We start from the raw sequence: 18,500 nt of genomic DNA on the forward strand, positions 1-18,500 counted from the left end.
TTGGACTTCGTCATTATCAGACTTCAGAATTTTTGACAATCTGATGTATGTGAAATAGTGTCTATGTCTAATTTGCTTTTTTTCCTTTTCTATTTAACAGTCGTCCTTTAGCACTTTTATTATTAGCCATTTAGGTTTAATTACAGTTCAGCCTACATTGTTTGAGGATTCCATATTTGCAAATCTTGCTTACTTGCTAAAATGTATTTGTAACCCTCAAATTGGTATTTGCTCCACTCTCGCTGGATTTGCGGACATATGCAGAGCAGCAAAATAATGAGTCACCCATTGTTGAACAAGGCAACTCTGTAAACAGCTCCATTAGATACCAATGGTCTTCACATTTCTGTCCTTTTTATGGTGATTTCATAGTTTCAAATAGCCTCCATGTGTAATGATGTGCTGTCTAGTATTCCTCAGCACAAGAAGGCTGTAGCGTGCCTTTCAGAGAGAATATGTGTGTTAGATAAGCTTCACTCAGGCCTGAGTTTGCTAATGAATCAGCAATGTGCATTACATAAGGCATCTTAAAATACAAGTTATATAGTGATCAGTTGATGAAAATGGCATCACCAGAGGCTGGCAGGAACCTAACCCTGTATTTTACCCTAGCAGCAGTGTTTGTATTGTCTCATTCAGTGTCCACCACAACTTTAAAGAACAGAACTATCATGAGTATCAAGAATTGACTGTATATATAACAAAGGTCATTGCATGATAATCTGTAAATGTTATTCCACTGGTTTTTTTAAAGATTTTATTTATTTTAGAGAGGGAGAGCGTGGGGAGGGGCAAAGGAAGAGGGAAAGAATTTCAAGTAGACTTCTGAGCATGGAGCCTGCTGGGCTTGATCCCACAACCCTGAGATCATGACCTGAGCTGAAACCTAGAGTCGGATGCTTAGCCGACTGAGCCACCCAGGCACACCTGTTACTCCACTGTTTTTAAAATTCCAGTGTTACAGATAAGAAATGTGATCCTGATCTGATTATTTTTTTTCCTTCGTAGGTGATTTGACACTTTCTTCTGGAAGATTGTAAAGTTTCTTTTCTTTTCTGAGTTTAAGGGTTTTACCAGAATGTACATGTGTGATTTTCAGCTAATCATGTCAGAAACTCAGTCATTAAAGCCTCAAGTCTTCCAATCAATAATTATCCTTTATTATTTTTTATGTAATTATTGCTTCACGTTCATGTTTTTTTCTTAGAGCCCCTCATATACTGTCTTTACATCTCTTCTCCATATTCTTCATATTTATCTCTTTTATTTATATTTACATATATTTCTCTCTTTTGTTATTTTTTGCCATGATGTGAGAAAGTTCTTCCTCTTGACCTTCAAGGCTTTAGTGAGTGTCTGTCTTCTATTGAATTTTTAAATTTGAAAAGCCTAATTTTTGGATCCAGAAAGTCTTTTTTTTTTTTTTTTAAGAGTTTTATTTTAATCGCCTTTTCTCTTGTCACCACCTATTCCAGGCATTCCACCTTTTCTTTTCACTTGGCTGCTGCAGGCACTATCATTTTCCATTGCATGATTATGGCTCTGTTTATCTTTGAGGCTCTGGTCAGATTGTTCAGTTATGGCAAACACTGAGGAGTAGTACATTGTCTGCTCCTGCCATGTGCCAGGGGAAAGTCTTTGCTTTTTCCCATCTTCTTAGGTGCAAAGGACTACTGACCTCCCACCTCAGGGATAGAAAAAAACAATCTTCCCATCTATCCAGCCCCTGTAGTTCCTCCAGGGCTAGGCAGGTAGCAGATCCTCCCAGACTGTGCTCAGGAGGGCTTTAGTCAAGAAGTGATGCTATTAACTGAGATAAGAAACACCACAAGGAAACCACTTCATGAGGATAGACGATGAGGTAGCAGAAATGTATAGGTGATGATTTTGGCCAGTGGTTAGAAATGTGGGTACATCTTAAAAATTAGGATTCTGTACAGTATTTTCTTTGTAATTACGATTACACAGTCCATGAGAGTGTCAGTTGTAGAAAAATAAATAACATTGCAGTAGGGTCATGAAAAGGTGGCATTTTGGAATTTTTCTTCTCATGTTAATTTGGTCTTGTTAGATCCAACTCTCTCCAATTACAGAACTGAAAGAATTGGAAATAGTGTACATTTATGTGAATAACACAGTAATATTTCTTAATCTAATACTAGTTTTTAATTTAGTAATGTATTTGATTCCATTTTCTCTTTTTCCCACCTTCTTTGTGGCAGCACCTATAGTAATCACTGCTGCTTTTTGTAGGCCAAATAGTTTGATTTTAATGAGTATTATCTTACAGGTGCTGCCTCTATAATAACCACCAGGCTAAGGACTGTATTGACTCCTTTGTTACTCACTGTGTTCGGGTAAGAACTACAATTTGGATCGTTGTGATGGATATTTTAAAAATTGTGGGGTGTAATTCTTTCAGTAGCATTAATTTGTGTTATTTTTTTCATCTAACATTTCTTATTCATTTTCATTGAATAAATAAAAAATTTCTGTCTCCTCTTACACTCAAGTAGATAGCTTTCTAACCTCAAGTCTTCGTGGCAGGTAGTTAGCTACTGAGGCACCTTTGATGTCTTCACTGTAACCCCCAGGGACCACAGAAACAGGATAAATTGGACACATTTTTTGTAAATGGGCACAAAAACTACTTTTGACCTTATAAACAAGGAATGTTTGTAACAGCCCCAGATACCTTCTCTTTGTACTATTTGAATGAACAGGATTATAGTAAAATTAAAATTATTAATGTAGATAAGATCACAAATTTTTTTCAAATCTCAGGTAATTAGGAAAAAATACAAATCTTATAGTGGATTAAATTAATCATAAATCATTCTTATTTAATTATATAAACATTTCTCTTGGAGAACTGAAGCAGTCAGTTTTGGGGGACCTAATTCCAGTTACTAAAATATATATATATATACATATATATAGGAAGCCAGCGTGGGATGGTGAAAGGAGCAGAACTAAAAGGACAGATTTTATTTTTATCATTAACATTTTATCATTATCATGCAGATCACTTTACTTTTCTATACACTTCCCAGTCTTTAAAAAGTGAGGTGTTAATACTGCCCCTGTACTTCTTAGAGGCTAGCTGTTGATCAAGTAAGATAATATCTGTCAAACTGTACAAATTTAAAATTATACCTTCTAATTCATATTTCTTAAATCAGAGCATACTGTCATTCAGTAGTACTGTCTGATTAGTGAAGTATTATAGTATTTTATGATGTAGAATAGGAATAGAAGAACCTTACGGTTTCTAGATAACAACTGACCCTTGAACGACATGGGTTTGAACTGTACCCGTCCACTTATACACAGATTTTCAATATAGTAACAGTACTATAAATGCATTTTGTCTTTCTTAAGATTTTCTTAGTAACATTTTCTTTCCTCTAGCTTACTTTATTGTAAGAATACAGTATATAATACATATACAAAATAGGAGTTAACCGACTGTGTATGTTCTCAGTAAGGCTTCCAGTCAACAGTAGGCTATTAGTAGTTAAGTTTTTGGAGAGACAAAAGTTGTACATGGATTTTTGACTGTCTGGGGTATAAGGGCCCCTAACCCTTGTGTTATTCAGGGTTCAACTGTATTAGCCATTATTCAAGCCTTGTAATTGTTCTGGTGTGTTTAAAGCAGCACAGAAATGTCACCCTTGAACATTGGCTTATAGCGTGAAATAAGCAGAAAAGAAACCGTTCTCTTGAAACTGTGGGAAGATAACTAAAGATCAAAGTAAGATTTTTTTGCCGTATGAAAACAAGTTTCATTAACAGCCACTTTCTTCTGGCTTTTAATAAATTCTCATGTTGAGTTTCCTTAAAAAGAAATGCCTATGTAAGAAATATGCACAGTCCTGATTCTTACATCCAGTTTTTTTTTCCCCCTTAAACTCAATTTTGAAGACTTGGAATGTTAATTTTATTTAGTGTCAAGTAGTTTTACACTGACAGTTAACAAACTGTATGTGTATTACAGCCCTTCTGTAGTCTTATTCAGATCCATGGACATAATAGGGCTCGACAGAGAGATAAGCTCGGTCATATTCTTGAGGAATTTGCTACCTTGCAGGATGAGGTAAGAGCCAACAAGTTACCCTCCCTTCTAAAATTAAGATACTCATATACCTTGATCTGATTTTTAAAAAACAATTCTTTGGAATGGTATTTTGACTATTTAATTTTTCAATGTGATGAATTTATTTTTAACTTCAGTGTAACAGTTTCATGTATCAAACAGTTTACAAAAAGAATAATCCAAACTGAGATATATATATATATATATAATTGATAATCAGAATGAATTATAAAATATATGTAGAACTATAGTTTTATAACAAATTCACATTCTAATAAAAATTTTAATTTGTAAGCAGCAATATTAATTGATAACATAACTAAAGACCTAAAGTCAGTATTTTGTATTTTTGTTTATGTAAACGTTACCCGCTGTGAAATGAGAAGTTTAAATCTAACCAAAAATGTTTTGAAAGTATGAGTTCTTTACGTGACAAGTTTTACATTTTCTGATTAAATGCTATTTTAGCTGTTTTTTTTTTTTTTTTTTTTAATTCTCTCATTACCTTGAAAAGAAAGTCAATGTTATGACATTTTATTCTGATAGGCAGAGAAGGTTGATGCAGCCCTTCACACTATGCTGTTGAAACAGGAACCCCAAAGGCAACATTTGGCCTGTTTAGGTACCTGGGTCCTTTATCATAACCTTCGAATTATGATCCAGTATCTTCTGAGTGGCTTTGAATTGGAGCTCTACAGCATGCACGAGTACTACTACATATATTGGTAAGAGAATAACATGAGTTAAAATTGGTGGTGGGTAGAGTAGATAAGATCTGAGAGAGCATCTGTAGAAGAGAATATAATTTCAGGGTACTTTTTCATTTAATGTATTTTAACTTTAGTTGTGGGACAATTGAAAAATATCTATTAAAAATTAGAGCCAGATCGTTTTGAACATCTTTAAGTGCTATAACATCATACAAATGTTTTTTCCAGCCATTGAATATTTATTTAAAAATTAATAAAAGTGGCTCCAAAGTAAATGGATTAATTGAAGAGCTTTTGTCTGTTTCTAGAGAGAAAAATTAACACACATTTAGTCCTGACTTCAGTGGCGCTAGGTGCTAGCTGTGGAATGTACTTAATTAAAGTTCAAAATCTGAACCAGATCTTTGTTCAGAGAAGAAATCGTGGCTAAAATTATCATTGGGAACATAACTGTTGCAAACTGCCGCCCTGGGGATTTATCTCAGGAGCTTGGAAGGAGCTGATAAGAGATCACCATCCTCAGCCAGTAGTTCTTCACTTACACTTGAAGATGAGATGAAGAAACCTAGTAAGAGGATGCTTAGAAATACTTTACGCATGGGAAAGCTGCCACAGAAACAAAATTAAGAGCCAATATATCTTTTTCTTGGTCTGGCCAAGGATGGTAGTAATTTATTAAAATAAGAATAACCAGTGTTGCTCATGACAAACAGCTAAGTTTAGTATATAAGATCTTAATATGGTTCATCTTTTTAACTCATATTTGAATTATTTAACATAGTAAATTAAGATACTGTATATTCCTTGGAGTCGCCACTATGAAGGAAGGAAAGTAATTCTCTTCCACACTGACATGGTTTGGTTATCATGGCTGCTAGGGCTCCTAACATAACTCTTTTGACTATGAAACTTGAATTTGAGCGTGAACTAAAGTAATATGAGAATAATATTTGGTATACTCTCCAATATTTATGTAGGTAACAAGTCTTACCAACAGGCGTTGATATAGCTATTTGGCATACGTTTTGTTATTAACTCATAGTAGACACAGTATTCAAACCAGACATTTTGTAGGGGAACATGCTCAAGTTCTGTCTCTGAGGTTTGAGGCAACTAATGGGAAGCCTTTGTGCTCTTGATTCCTCAAAATAAAATTTTTATATGCTTTTTGGCACAAAGAATTAGGCTCTTAATTCAGCAAATGAATGATAATCACCTAAACACTCCATTAGAAATGTATCTGCATATTTGAGCAGATTCATTACATTTTAACGAAAGAAATTTTAGTTTTTGCCTATAAATATCCTTGTGGTCTACTTTCATGTTAGTTTTAACTGCTTTTCAATTTCAAAATTATAGATTGGCCTCCAGCATTTTCACAAGCTTGTTGTTGTTACTGTTCATGAATATAATCATTCCTAAAGCATGTGGGCCCTTTAAAAATGAACAGTAGAAAACATTCTTAAACTTTAGAGTGCATCATGGTGACTTGCTAGGCATGGTCCCTTGAGTTCCTGGTATAGTAGGTCTGGGATAGGACCCAGTCATTTCCATTTCTAACTAGTTCTGGTGATACTGCTGCTGTTTCAGAGATCACAGTTTGAGAACCACTGGTCTAGAATACTGTACTCTAATTCTCCTTAGATATAATTGTGTATTAATTTTGATAATGCATTTAATAAAAGCTCACTGAGATATCTGATATTGGACAAGAAAAGCCTGACTTGTGCCAACTATATCCTTCACTCATCTATCCTTGTGTTTGATATTTGGAAGATAGAAGGCAGCATTAATTCCCTGTAGAAATCCTCTTATTGAGTTAAGATATAGACCGTCAGATTTTGTAGTGTAATAGGAGGGAAAAATTCATTTGTACCCTGTAAAAGGATATTCTAAATGCTTTTCTTAAATTCATTGTCAGAAATTATTTTCTCTTCCTGTGAACTATTTGCCTTTTTTTTTTTTTTAATGAACTAAAAATATATTTCCCAGTTTGCCGTAGTTGCCAGGAATTCTGCATAGTGCTCAGTTTAGCTTTAAAACACATCACCTAAGCCATTCCAGGCGGTTTTGGAGGGGTTTTTTATGTATTTTGCCAGTACAGTTTTGATTTATTGACTGTGGGGCTTTTGTTTTGCTACAACAAAAAGGAACGATGTTTATCCTCAGGTGTATCTTTTGACTAGTTACTGTTTTGCTTTAAATTTTCTTTCTCTCTGTTTTTCTTTTTTTTTTTTTGGTGGGAAGGTCAGTGTTTTAATACTGTAAACCTGCCTTACAACTTTTTGGAGAATTTTGGAAATAGGCATTATATGCTCATTTTATTTATTTGACAGAGAGAGACACAGTGAGAGCAGGAACACAAGCAGGGGGAGTGAGAGAGGGAGAAGCAGACTCTCCACTGAGCAGGGAGCCCAATGTGGGGCTAGATCCCAGGACCCTGGGATCATGACCTGAGCTGAAGGCAGATGCTTAACAACTGAGCCACCCAGGCATCCCCATAATAAAATTTCTAATCTTTGATTTTAGCTTAATGTAATAGTGGTCCTTAATTTTATTTATTATAGGTTATATTATAAACTATATATATTCATATCCTAGATTTGAACCACTTTTTCTGGGCATAGGAGAATGTAATGTTGGTTAAGCTTCTGAAAAGTTAGTATTGGGTGGAATAATCTGTTTCACGTTTCATTTATTGAATAAACTCAAGTAAATTATAAGCCTGAATGTTCTTAATTTTTTAGAATGCTTTGGTATAATGCCTACAGTTTTACATTTTTTTTCTGTATTTGCATTCTCTTGCAGTTAATGGGAAAATAAAATATTTTCTTAATAGGCTAAGGTGAAATGTGTCCTTATATAATAAAAAAGAGTTTAATGTGCATTCATTTGATTTACATACATAAATATAATTATCAAGAAGTCTTTTGAAAAATTGTAAAATGCTTATCATTGTAGGAATTAAGCATTTTTCAGCATTGTCCAGCAATATAAGGCTACAAGAAAGGAAAAGTTAATCATTTGTAGTGCTAATTTCTCTTAAAATCTAATGTATCAGTTATCTAATTGGATAATCTGGGTTTGTTTGTTTTTTTTTTAACTTTTAAAGCAGTATTAAAAGTATCTCTTTATTAATACCAGTACCTGTGGTGATGAAGCTATCTCATGTAGACCTCTTCCATTAACTAACATTTGGTACCCTTGAAGGTATCTCTCCGAATTCCTTTATGCATGGTTAATGTCTACATTAAGTCGTGCTGATGGCTCTCAGATGGCAGAGGAAAGGATCATGGAAGAGCAGCAGAAAGGCCGGAGTAGTAAAAAAACAAAAAAAAAGAAGAAAGGTACCGTGGATTCTTTTTAAATTTAAGAAGTAACTAACATTGGAGTGCACTTTAATTTCTGCAAGTAGGTGGAGAGCTGCCTATGCCTTGTTATGGGTGAATTAGTCCTTACATCTCAGTTCTTGCCCATCTTCTCTTCAGAAAGTATAAGGTATAAACTGAGTCCCAGTGTTAGTGACACAAGCCTCTTTGGTGCCTTCCCTTGCTTTTCTTTTACTTCTTTGCTGTTCTGTGTGTTAGAGGATCTTAGGACAAGAAGAAGTAGCCACATGGAGTGTGCAAGCAGGGTAAGTCAAGGAACAAGGCAGCAGAAGACCCTTGATCTTTTGACAGAAGGCTGACCACTTAGAGGGGAGTCGATCTGGAGCTGTGCTCTTACAGTGGCACAGGAAGATGATCACAGAGGGCCTTGGTGTAACACCCAAAGCCCAGGAGGAGAAAGAAAGGTTTCAGAGGCACTGCTCTCTTGATCACTAGTGGACGGGGACAGATATTGCTACAAATGTTATAAAATATTACTGTGTATATCATTAGGATTTCAACAGTTTGGGTGGGTTTTTAAATGACTATATGCATGGGTTTCCTAATTCAGAAATTAAGTCTGCATGGTGAATTCAAAAGAAGTTAAAATTACTTCATACTAGAATTTTATGGTATTACTTATTTAGGGTATATGGCTTTTTAAAAAGCCTTTCAGTTTTATTATTTGTAGATTTGGGCCATAAAATAAAATTTAACCTGTAGGAACAAACTTTGAATTTTTAATTTTAGTAAACAAGGTGGAAGTTTTTTTTAAATTAGATTTTCTCCTGCAGTAATGCAAGAGGAGGGGGAAAAGAGTGTGGGTAATTTTCTTTTTAATTACAGTTCGCCCCTTGAGCCGAGAGATCACAATGAGCCAGGCATATCAGAACATGTGTGCTGGAATGTTTAAAGTAAGTTGTCACAAATGAAGTTCTTTTTTGCTTTTTAACTACATTGCTGTTACATAGTTTAATTAAAATGGACTCTTTTCTGTGATTCTTTCCAGATTCTAATTTCACCTTTGTGTTTACTAACCATCTGCTTAAATTACCTTTTTTCCAAGTCTAGTTTTCATTAATTTGTTTAGCAAGTATTTGTAGACAAGTATTAATTTAACACCCTTGCCATGGGTCAGGTATCTTCTGCGGAGTACATTTAAGGATACCAAGTCTGAGCGTCTAGGTAATGACAGGTCAGGTGACATGTGTGACACAAGTAATAAGGCAGTTTATTTCTGATTCATGATCAGAAAAGATTTCTTAGAAGAGATGAGGTTTGTATGAGGAGCATATTAGGAAGGGGGTAGGCTCCACAATGAGTGGCTTAAGCAAAAGCAAGCATTTTCACGAGGTAGCAAGTGCTGTTAAGCTGTACTTGGCAATTCAAGAAATTATTTGAGACAACTTATATTAAAATATATAAAACAGAACATGGACTTACGTTTGAGAAACAGGACCTATGCTTTTCTTATTGTATATGACTTTTTTTCTTTAGAAGCTTTTATTTGGAAGGTTTCAAAGCAACTGTAAAAGCATGTGTCATAGCAGAATAATGTGCATGTGGTACAATTTCACTGGGAAATATAGTAATGGATTGAACACTGGAACTTGAAAATTTTTTATGTAAATATGGCACATGACATAAAAATGAATACTAAAGCCAGTTTTTCTCTTCCTATTCCTGATTTCTGAACCTTAAAATTGTTTTAACTCTGTGAAAATAGCTGTTTCTATTCTGTACTAATGAGGAGTTCACTTTTTCAAAGTGATACAGTCTTTTCTTTGATTTTCTTTTAGACCATGGTAGCATTTGACATGGATGGCAAAGTACGAAAACCCAAGTTTGAGCTTGATAGTGAACAAGTTCGATATGAGCACCGATTTGCTCCGTTCAACAGTGTAATGACACCACCACCGGTGCACTACCTGCAGTTCAAGGTGACTCTGCTCGTTAAAGCGACTGTGAAGGAAGTAGTCTTGGGCCTTCTTAGAGATACGCTGTTTGTACCCAGCCATTGCATTAAAACAGTCCAATCAGACCATTATTGGGCCAGTGACAAGGCGATAAAACAGCAGCTTTAATTAGTGTGAAAATTAAGTATGAGGATAATATGAGGTAACATACGAAGGTTGGGAATTGAATATTACGTAGGGAAAAATAGGGACATATGCCGAGTGTTTGCTTTAGTGTCTATATATGAATCGTGAATCAGGTAGAATTTTTTAATTACAAAAGCTATTTTAGAGTTTTTCATATTAAACATGTTTTGAATAATATAGTATTTCCCCCCCCTTTTTAGGAAATGTCTGACCTCAATAAATACAGCCCTCCTCCTCAGTCTCCAGAACTGTATGTGGCAGCTAGTAAGCACTTTCAGCAGGCGAAAATGATCTTGGAAAATATCCCAAACCCAGACCATGAGGTAAGACTGCAGTCACAGTAATTCTGGAGGAAAAGCTTGGCAGGAAATAGGTATCTTACTACTGGATGACAGTTTATAAAAATGAATCTTACAGAATTAATAGTGAAGCCTCTCGTGTTTCTGGCAAGGATTTTAAATGGCTTTGCTAAGCTAACCTTGCAAGACTTAAAATTATCTGATGAAAGAAAGCAAATAGCTCCTTTGTGTAAATTTAGAGATCAATGCAAAGAGAAATTAAGACATAGAACCATAAAGTGTGTAGGCAGAACAGAAATAGGATCCAAAAGTGATCCACAGTTCAGAAATGGTGACATTTAAAATTTATTTTAATGTATAGTTTACTATATTAAAATCTAATTATATAAATCTTTAAAATATGAAAAATGCTCTGGCCGATTATCACAGGAAGTAAAAACCTTATTCTACTTGACCATTTAAAATCGGGCCTACTGTTCGAAGACTATTTTGAGATCTTATTCTACAGACCTTGGGACTTGAGAATACTGAGTTGCGGCCTCTTGTTGCTCTCACAGTTGGCTGTATGCCTGATCATATTGACATGCATGGATTGCACAAGTGAGAGTGCTTTGCCTCTAACACTCAGACTGTTTTGGGGAGTATATCTTGGTACAACCTCCATGAAAGGGAAGTTAATAGCAGTTACTGGTAAAAAAGCACAGATGCTTAGGCCAAGCAGTTCTGCTGCTTGGGATTTATCTAACACACGTGCACACGTGGGCAGTGAGGGAAGCAAGTGGTTTACGCAGGAGTCCTCCTTGCAGCAGGATTCTCATAGCAAAGAAGTAAGGAAACTTCACTGTCCCTCAACAGAGACTGTCAAATGAGTGATGATACATCATATAATACTGTGCAGTCTTGAAAAGGACGGTTGTTAAATACTGTAATGGAATGTTCTTCAGGGTATAAGAAGTTTAAAGAGCAAAGTACTAAGCTGTGATGAGTGTGCTGCCATTTCAATCAGAAGGGGCCCAGGAACTCTGTGTGCAAATATTATAGGAGTGTATCTCCAGAAAGAGATGTAAGAATTACGTAAGAATTGATAACAGTGTTTGCTTCCTGGGAGGGGAGCCTAGTGCCTTAGGAAACAGGGATAGGAGAGAGATGACTTTTTGTTCCATATAATCATGTAATAAAAGAAAATACAAGGGGGAATGTAAAAATTAGAGGAAGGTACCTATAACAGATGGTATATTTCTTTCAGTGAAAATTTGTTTACTCAGCAAATACTTGTTGAGTGCCTAATATGTCCCCAGCCCTGTGGTAAAAACTGGCGAAGAAAACTAGACAAATCTCAGCCCTCCTGAGGGTGGTGGAGGTTGCAGACAGTAAATAAATTACATAGTATATTAGAAGGTCCGTAAGGACTATGAAAAATCAAGCTGGGAATGGGGATAGTGAATACTATGAGTAGGGAGGTAGCAGAGGATTAGGCATTTTTAAGTTAAGGTGGCCTGTGAGCAAATCTCTGAAGAAGGTGAAAAAGCAAGTCGCATGGCCACTGGGGATGGAGCCCTATGGGCAGAGGGATCTGCACATGTAAAGGCCCCAAGGGCACGGACTGGTGTGGCTGGAGTACGATGAACAAGGTGAGCCGTTGGAGGTTTTTGAGCAGAGGAGTGACCAGATTGGATTTTTGTTCTAAAGGTTCTCTGGCCCCGGTGCTGAAAATAGACTGTGGTAGGGGTACAGGTAGGAGCAGGGACCCACAGCAGTAATCTGGTGAGAGATGGTGTGGACCGTGGTGATCTGAAGCAAGATGGACTGGATGTGGGTGAGGAAAAGAGGAGTTAAGGAGGACTTTCAGGGTTTGGGCCTGAGCCCCTGGGTGGATAGAACCAGTGGAGAGGGCTGCGGATGGAGCAGGGGCAGGTGGGAGACTGGGCCGAGAAGTCAGGAGCTCAGGTTGGGACGTGCCTATTGGAGGCCTAGAGGGAGCTGTCATCTGGACAGGCGGATGTGTTATCTGGGGCTGAGGAGAAGCTGTTCCAAACCTGTGGTGAGGTGTGTTTCTGGAGAGAGGTCAGTCAGCAACGAGTAGTGGGAGCTTTTTTCTTCAGGTTGCACATTACTCCCTCTTAGGAGGAATGCAGCATTCCAGCCCTCTGCTGTTCATTTGTTCAGGTCAAACTTTTCGGGCAAGCGTAGTCAGGAGTGATAGTAAACACAGGACACCTCCTACCTGCCAGGCGTGGTTCTCAGCTCTAGTATGGATTAGCTCACTTAGTAATCCTCTCAGCAGGTCTGTGCGGGCGTGGGAGTCAAGTTATTGTCCCCACGCTTATAGATGAAGAAGCTGGGGAACAGAGAGCCTAGAGAACTTGCCAGAGGTTTCATGACTAGTACGTGAAGTGCAAGCACTCCAGCTGCGTAGTCTGCACCCCAAGTGCTCTGCTGCTGCCTTTGCAGCCGGACACTCTTCAGGCTTAGTGAGAGCAAGACCCAGGGCCCCTCCAGGGCGGCCCGGCTGACCGAAGTAGAGCTCTGTGGTCACGGAGAAGTATGTCTGTTCGTGTTAAGTTGCCTTTATTTAATAAAATACCGGGTGCCTGGGTGCCTCAGCCGTTAAGCGTCTGCCTTCGGCTCAGGTCATGATCCCAGGGTCCTGGGATCGAGCCCCACATCGGACTCCCTGCTCCGCGGGAAGCCTGCTTCTCCCTCTCCCCCTGCTTGTGTTCCGTCTCTCGCTGTCAAATAAATAAAATCTTAAAAAAAAAAAAATCAACATTTACCCTGTGTGCAGTTCCTATCTTATAAAGACATTTTGACTCTGAATTTTATGTTTTGATAGCTTAATGTTGCTCATTGTTTAGGTCAATAGAATTTTAAAGGTTGCCAAACCCAACTTTGTGGTCATGAAGTTACTGGCAGGAGGACACAAAAAGGAATCTAAGGTAAGCGCATTGTGGGGAAAGTAAATGGGTGTTAAATTATTGTAGAACTTTTTAAAAAATACGATGCACAAATACTACAAAAAGGTAAAACATTCAAAAATCATCCCTTTAAAAGAGTTCAGGGGCACCTGGGTGGCTCAGTCAGTTAAGCGGCTGCCTTCAGCTCAGGTCATGATCCTGGGATTGAGCCCTGCATCAGGCTCCCTGCTCGGCGGGAAGCCTGCTTCTCCCTCTCTCTCTCCCCCTGCCGCTCCTGCTGCTTGTGCCCTTTCTTTCTCGCTCTACCTCTCTCTGTCAAATAAAATCTTTAAAAAAAACGAAAATAAAAAATAGGTTCAGTGGCAGAAAATAACTAGAGCTTGCCATTTTGCTTTGAAACTTAGAGATTTTATTGACTTAAAATTTCTAAAGTCTGCCCTTCCATTCCCCTCCCTCCTTTGTCTAAATTACTGTGAATGAGTAAAAGAGTAAAACAGAAAATGTGTGAAAACAAATTTATTATGGGAGAGAGATTTAAAAAGTCATCTGCCTTTAGAAAAGTGAATGCTTCAGTAATGAAGTCTGTTTAATGGCTCGAGAGATGGTAAATTCTGTCAGCTTCCCTTGCTGATGTTCTGTCAACATGTGCCTGCTGAGCATTGGCACACTACCTGTGCCTCCGTCTGTCGACTCCCATCGCAGCCTGCTGTCTGCCTTCCTCATCTTCTGCTGTGCTGTACGAGACACGGTTTCGTTGCTTAGTACTGTCCATGACCCAGGAACTAAAAAGTGTGCTGACCCACCACCCTTCCCTGTGATTTAAGTCCATTTGCCTTTGTTAACTGTTCTCTTTCATAAACCCAGAGATAAGCTCATTGTTTTCCCTCCAGGTTAGTTCCTATCTTCTTTGTCATTAAACCAGGTTTTTTTCCTCTCTCGTGCTGCCTTACCTCTAAAATTGGGAGAAACTAAAATACTGTACTGTCTGAATATTTGTAGATACATTTGTTTATTTTCTGCCTTTCTTTACAGGTTCCTCCTGAATTTGATTTCTCTGCTCACAAATACTTTCCTGTTGTGAAACTTGTTTGAGAGACACTGAAAGGGGGGACATCAAGGGGCAGAATCTACTTTCAGATTCTAAGGGGATCCATCCGTCAGTCTCAGCACATAACATGAAGTGAAATGGATTTCTTGGATAACAGCCTATTATAAGAAATACTTTTAATTTGACAGCCTTATACGATGTGAATGAAAACTGCTGTTTTAAAGTGGTTTGTTATGTTCCATGGATGAAACTGGGCTTACTGAATGCAGTGATGAATGTTATATGGTTTTATTACAGATTTAATCATAAATCATTTTTTTATGAATGAGTGAAAATAGTGTTTGTAAAGTTAATAAATTTCTTGACAAAAAATGCACTACTGGAAATGAAAAACCACAGCACTTTGTTGATGCATGTTAAGGACTGAAGGTGTTTTACTTGAATAGTTCAAACAGATTCAAAAGTTTCAAAACGATTGATCAAACACTTGAATGGGGTTTTCGTAAAATACATTTAAAAGGGAATATGCAGGGTGGGGGGAACCTCTATCTAGGGAGACTAAATTACATGGGGATTGTGATTTTGTGTGTCATGATGTCTTAAATTATATACCTATAAGAATATAGAGTTTTTTTTTTAAAATCATCCTTTAACTGTTCCTTTTGGCACCTTTAAAACATGCAAAATGTTTGCTAGTGACATTATTCAAGAGGTAGGAATGTGTAGATTGTTAATTTTTAGGGTTAAGTTTCAGTGTGGCATACTTTTTGTTCACTACTAAATATTCAGTTTAACCCATGCAGCATTTTCAAGTGGGGATCTTTCCAGTATCTGCTGCCTTCGAAAACAGACTTAAATCCACCTGTACCTTGTAAGTGCCCAGCGCCAGAGGCCCTACCCTTCCTTTGCTGCCCATTCCTCTTCCTCGCTCATGCTGCCGTGGATTTTTATTCTACATTAGATGGTATCATTTTATTCTAAGCAGTAAAGATAGGAAAACAAGCATTTGTTTCAACTGGCTAGGGCCTTGGTTTATAAAACTCATTATGTGAAGTTTATGCATAAATTTAAAATATTTCAAGTCCTTTAACTTTCCCAGAGATGTGTTTCACAGGCACACCAACAAGGATGGAAGCATTTTACTTGAGCTTTTTCAAAAGTGCATGTGATGATACCAACTTTGAGTAATCCTTCAATCTATAAATTATCCCAATTTTATAAGCCAGTTTTTAAGGGACGGTGGCTTCATACACAAACATTTAAATACACAAACTATTTCCCCAACTTTGACACTAATGAACATTTTCAAAGTCTAAGCTAACAATGTGGGGAAAAAAACCCCTACAATTCATGGAATCCTTTTGTATTTTTCGTAAAATTCAGAGACAAGGATTAGAAGTTGAGTGTTCTATAATTATTTATAGTAATCTCTTAGTGGGAGTAGACCGAGCCCTTGGACCTTAAAGGCTCCTGAATTCACACTTGTCACACTCTAGGTTCTGCTAAGAATAGCTGACCAACTTCTATCAATTAAAACAATCATGCCAGTTACCGATCTAGTTATTTAATGACCGCACACTGACTTAACAGGTATTGGTTTGTCAAATTGCATCACACAAAAGTACATTAAGTATGTGCAGTGCTTTCATTACTCAAGAAGTCTGAGTATTGCGCAGGGAATCTACAGTCCCATCTGGAGAAGAAAAGATGAGTCATCACATTCCTGTCTACATACCATTTGAGAATACAAAGGAAGGTGTAAATTAAATAGTTCACACCTATTAAAAATTGGAATAGCTGATTAATTTTGGATGAAACCAGAAGACCAAAGTGGGGGGTTTGCCATCTACTTACGTATTACACAGATTTTTGTTTTGCTTTTTTAAAAAAAAAAAAACCAGCCATGACACCTCTATAAATTGTTGCCTCGGAATAGGTTGCCTATGTGATGTCAAGGTAAGCCGGTGGTAAGAAATCATGACTGACTGGAGAGATTACTCACAGTACACACCACCTGAACAAACGGCCTTTGGTGCCTCTGTACATGAAGATGGAAACAGCGTGGTTATTTTTTTATTTATATTGACATCCCATCTCAGTCCACAAAAGGTTTAAGGCAAACCACCATTCTTAATCTATAATTTGCAAGCTGATTCTTCAGGAATCCAATAGGGCAGTAAAGGAAAACAAAGCAGCTGAACTAACAGTCTTGTTTCTTAGAACTCTATGCACACTGATTAAACATGGAATGAATAGACGTTTTATTGAAAAGGCAAGAGAGATTATCCTAAGGCTAAGACACAAAGAGAAGTTGGACAAGGGCTTAGATAAAACCTTGCAAAGCTATTTTTAACACTCTTCTTTAGTTGCCTTTTCCGGGTAGAAAAGTTTAATCTTCGTAATTAAGTAAAAAGGTATCTACATGAGTAACATTCACATTGGAGATCTTAACCTGAATGCAAACCAGGTCCTGCCTTCAGTGCCAGCCAGGGGCACCATGAGTCCAGACCAGGTGAGGGGCCAGGCATCCAGCTCACCAGCTGTCTGGCCTGCGTAGTTCTTTAACTTCTCTGGACCCCCGGGGTTCCTGTCTGAAGTTGAGGGGTTATACCAGGTGATCTGAGGCTCCTGCACCTCAAATCCTCTGACTTGTATTTAATAAGTATCACTACCCACTTACTCTTAAGACCTGAGAGTCATTAGTGTGACTCTGCCAGTCATTCGTAAGTGGAAAGAGCCTATTTACTGGAAATACGGAGAAGCAACTCAATGTGAATTATGATTAGTCCTTTTCAAATTAACATTGACTTTTAAATCACTTTTGATAGTCATTTACCACAAGCCAAACGTATAGACTATGGCAAAAACAACTGTTACATTTCTCTTGCCTTTCTAAACTTTCCCCGTGTCACACTGTATATAGTCTTAACATCAACTTCCTCTCCTTTTCCTGTAATGGTGCAGTGGGCAGTCCACAGCAAACGTGCCCCCCGCAGTGCAGTGCTGGCCCCCCCCCCCCCCCCCCCCGCGCTCTGCTACAGGCCCCAGGGTCAGCTCTGGTTTGGCCCCTGTTGTGTCAAAAGTCTAATCCACTCATGGCTCTTGGTAATAGGGACTTAATACAGAAGATTTACTTTGCCCACACATACTAAGCAAAGTAAAAATAGATCACAAATATTCAAATTACAAGTCACTTAGAAGCATTTTTGTACATTAATGACAAAGGTTATATAAGTTTTTAAAAAAATTCTCACATAAAATGTCTTTGTATGTAGACTTGTTTAAAACTGTCGCTAGTGATGTTTGTGTTAACAGTTTTGTACTCCAGGCCACTGACTGTCGGAACCAGAAGTGAGCGCATGAGAGTATAAGCCAGGAATCGTTCGGCACTGACCTGTGAGAACAAATAACGGGCTGGTACCGGCCACTCAGCACAGCATGTGAAGCGGGACACCAGAGGGACCAGAGAAGAATTCTCAGGTGCGGTGGGTCTCTTGGTGTCAGAAGACAGACTCTTCTACAGGCTTTGACTTTTTTTAAACAAAGTTACATTCCAGAATTTTTAAGTGCCACTGTCACCATACTTGGAGAACTTGGGTTCTGTTTTTGGTGCTGATCTTCTCATACCTATTAGCTGACAAATTCTGACACCTTAGTATAAATACTTCGAGAAAACCATCTACAACACAATCATTTTCCTACATAAAGTACATATTAAAACTCCACAATAATCATCTTTAGATGTATATTTTAGTACATTTCACAGTATTCAACCCCTCATAAATATTTTGTAGTGATCTCTGTTCAATCCTGACATGAAGTATATGATTCCAGTTGATTCAGAGTGTGTGATTCCTCTTTTCACGCTGATCAAGTAAATTTACGTCTCCTTTCTGATTTCCAGCATTAAGAACTAAAAAAGAAAAAAAATAAAAACCATAATCTAACATTAAAACATTTAG

General features: G+C 37.5%; 2 protein-coding genes across 6 annotated transcripts in view; one reads left to right on the top strand and one right to left on the bottom strand.

Moving 5' to 3' along the window:
• The window catches only part of NAA35 (N-alpha-acetyltransferase 35, NatC auxiliary subunit), a 98,967-nt gene extending 81,601 nt beyond the window's left edge, over positions 1-17,366 (top strand). For all 4 annotated transcript variants that reach the window (XM_078061536.1, XM_036097671.2, XM_078061534.1 and 1 more), the window contains exons 15-23: positions 2,291-2,357; positions 3,998-4,096; positions 4,643-4,821; positions 8,017-8,153; positions 9,021-9,088; positions 9,974-10,114; positions 10,477-10,599; positions 13,431-13,511; positions 14,523-17,366. In XM_078061536.1, the coding sequence (XP_077917662.1) occupies positions 2,291-2,357; positions 3,998-4,096; positions 4,643-4,821; positions 8,017-8,153; positions 9,021-9,088; positions 9,974-10,114; positions 10,477-10,599; positions 13,431-13,511; positions 14,523-14,582 (955 nt within the window). In that variant the 3' untranslated portion in view covers positions 14,583-17,366. The remainder of the gene's footprint in view (positions 1-2,290; positions 2,358-3,997; positions 4,097-4,642; positions 4,822-8,016; positions 8,154-9,020; positions 9,089-9,973; positions 10,115-10,476; positions 10,600-13,430; positions 13,512-14,522) is intronic.
• A 903-nt stretch (positions 17,367-18,269) lies between these two features.
• Positions 18,270-18,500, bottom strand: part of GOLM1 (golgi membrane protein 1) — a 52,959-nt gene continuing 52,728 nt past the window's right edge. For both annotated transcript variants that reach the window (XM_036097675.2, XM_036097672.2), the window contains exon 10: positions 18,270-18,451. In XM_036097675.2, the coding sequence (XP_035953568.1) occupies positions 18,378-18,451 (74 nt within the window). In that variant the 3' untranslated portion in view covers positions 18,270-18,377. The remainder of the gene's footprint in view (positions 18,452-18,500) is intronic.

This window comes from Halichoerus grypus, chromosome 14 (assembly GCF_964656455.1).
Source record: "Halichoerus grypus chromosome 14, mHalGry1.hap1.1, whole genome shotgun sequence".
NCBI classification, from domain to species: Eukaryota; Metazoa; Chordata; class Mammalia; order Carnivora; family Phocidae; genus Halichoerus; species Halichoerus grypus.